Raw genomic sequence first — 1,598 nt, 5'->3', positions numbered from 1 at the left:
CCCTCCGCGCCGAGCCTCGAATTTTGATCCACCATTTTTAATATTTTAGCGTGCAACATGAACGTCAAGAAAATGCGCTAAAAAGCAATGTTTTCTATGCATTTTCCTTTTAAAATGCCCACCATTTTTAATATTTTAGCGTGCAACATGAACGTCAAGAAAATACGCTAAAAAGCAATGTTTTCTATGCATTTTCCTTTTATAATGAAATTTAAGCCTCTTCGGGAACAGCGTACAGAAACTAGTGCTTACTCAACCCACGAAGAAAAATCCAATATATTATACCGAAAAGACTGCGAATACAGAAAAATATAAAATGGTAGTCTCTCCTCTATCAATTTATGGATGCCTCAAAAATGCGCAGACAAAACATGCAAAGAGGCCTGTAAAGCAATCTACACGGCGCGTGTGACGAACCGCTTACAAGGCGAGGACAGTGGCGGCGAGGCCGAGGAGGGTGGCGAGGGCGGCGGTGGCACGGAAGGAGGGGGCGGAGCTGGGAGGTGGGGCAGAAGGACCAGAACCTGTTGTGGTGGTAGGTGGGGGTGGGGGGGCTGTGCTAGAAGGGGAGGTGGCGGAAGAGGGCGTGGTTGTGCTAGCCAGAGGGGTAGGGGCGGAAGAGGGCGTTTTTGTGCTAGCAGGAGATGAAGATGGGGTCGGTGCTGAACTCGGCCCCGCTGCCGCAACAACTGTAACCGCAAGCCTCATCCCGTTCGTGCAGTGCGAAGGGTATGAACACAAATAGTAGTGTGCACCCGTAGCATTTAATGTCACATTTGTGTTACCAGCTGTGTAGGTAGTGATCGCATTCGTACTCGAGCAGGAAGTATACCCCGACTCGTCGACCACGACAACGTCGTGCTGATTCTGCGTATATGGAAAGACTGGAAAAAAAAAAAAAAGCAAAGAAAATTCAGAGAGAGTCAGAAGAAGCTTACAGAAAAATCCAGAGAAAATTAGTTCGCTTGGAAAGGAGCAAACTTCCTTACACAAGATGTCGCCCGTTCTGAAGGTCTTGCCGGACGCCCAGGTCGTGTAGTTCACACCCGTAGTCCAGCCTTGAGTGCCTCCCACTGTCCAAGTGGTTGCAGAAGCGTACCAACTACAGCACTGCAGAGCTAAAAGGAGCCCGATAGTGTTTGCAGCGAATGCACTGCCTCTTGCCTGGGCGACAGCCATGGCTAGAGAGAGAGAGAGAGAGAGAGAGAGTGTGTGTGTGTGTCTGTGTGTGTGTGAGAGAGAGAGAGAGAGAGAGAGAGAGCGCTCGTTGTGTAGTGCTGGTGTAGCATTTGAGAAACTTTTGATACGTATATATATAAAAGTGAGCGCTCGTGAATGCCTTGCTGACGTGGAATCCCAATTTGCTCGGCTCCTTCTCACTTGCTGACGTGCCTCAAAGTGGAATTCTTTTTTATCGGGACCTATATATACATATAATATTATAATTGAAGGACCTTTACAAAAAAGTTCAGAGAGGCACTAGGCCAAAGCCTATTCCAAAGTTGAATTCTATGGGCAGTGTTCAAGAAAAACAGAGGTTAGTGGAGTGGTTAAGGTGGTTCTCAAGAGTCTCAAAATCATGGGTTCGAGCCCCAATT

At 47.6% G+C, this 1,598-nt stretch overlaps 1 protein-coding gene across 1 annotated transcript; it reads right to left on the bottom strand.

The window, feature by feature from the left end:
* Positions 1–262: 262 nt before the first annotated feature.
* On the bottom strand, positions 263–1,287 carry LOC147618961 (chemocyanin-like). Its single transcript, XM_086774168.1, has 2 exons — positions 990–1,287; positions 263–884 (listed from the first exon to the last, which is right to left on the bottom strand). The coding sequence occupies exons 1-2, from the start codon at positions 1,177–1,179 to the stop codon at positions 421–423; spliced, it is 654 nt and encodes a 217-aa protein (XP_086630294.1). The 5' UTR covers positions 1,180–1,287; the 3' UTR covers positions 263–420.
* Between the last annotated feature and the right edge of the window lie 311 nt (positions 1,288–1,598).

This window comes from Cibotium barometz, chromosome 34 (genome assembly GCF_041138505.1).
Source record: "Cibotium barometz isolate CiBa-2024 chromosome 34, ASM4113850v1, whole genome shotgun sequence".
In the NCBI taxonomy this organism is placed as follows: domain Eukaryota; kingdom Viridiplantae; phylum Streptophyta; class Polypodiopsida; order Cyatheales; family Cibotiaceae; genus Cibotium; species Cibotium barometz.
Note: the sequence above shows the minus strand (reverse complement) of the source record. Positions and strands in the feature narration are given on the sequence as shown.

Bases quoted from the DNA above. Each gene is read 5' to 3' on its own strand.
- LOC147618961 (XM_086774168.1), bottom strand. From the start codon at position 1,179: ATGGCTGTCGCCCAGGCAAGAGGCAGTGCATTCGCTGCAAACACTATC. The intron at 885-989 runs GTAAGGAAGTTT...TTTTTTTTCCAG, and splicing joins CAGAACGGGCGACATCTTGT to TCTTTCCATATACGCAGAAT.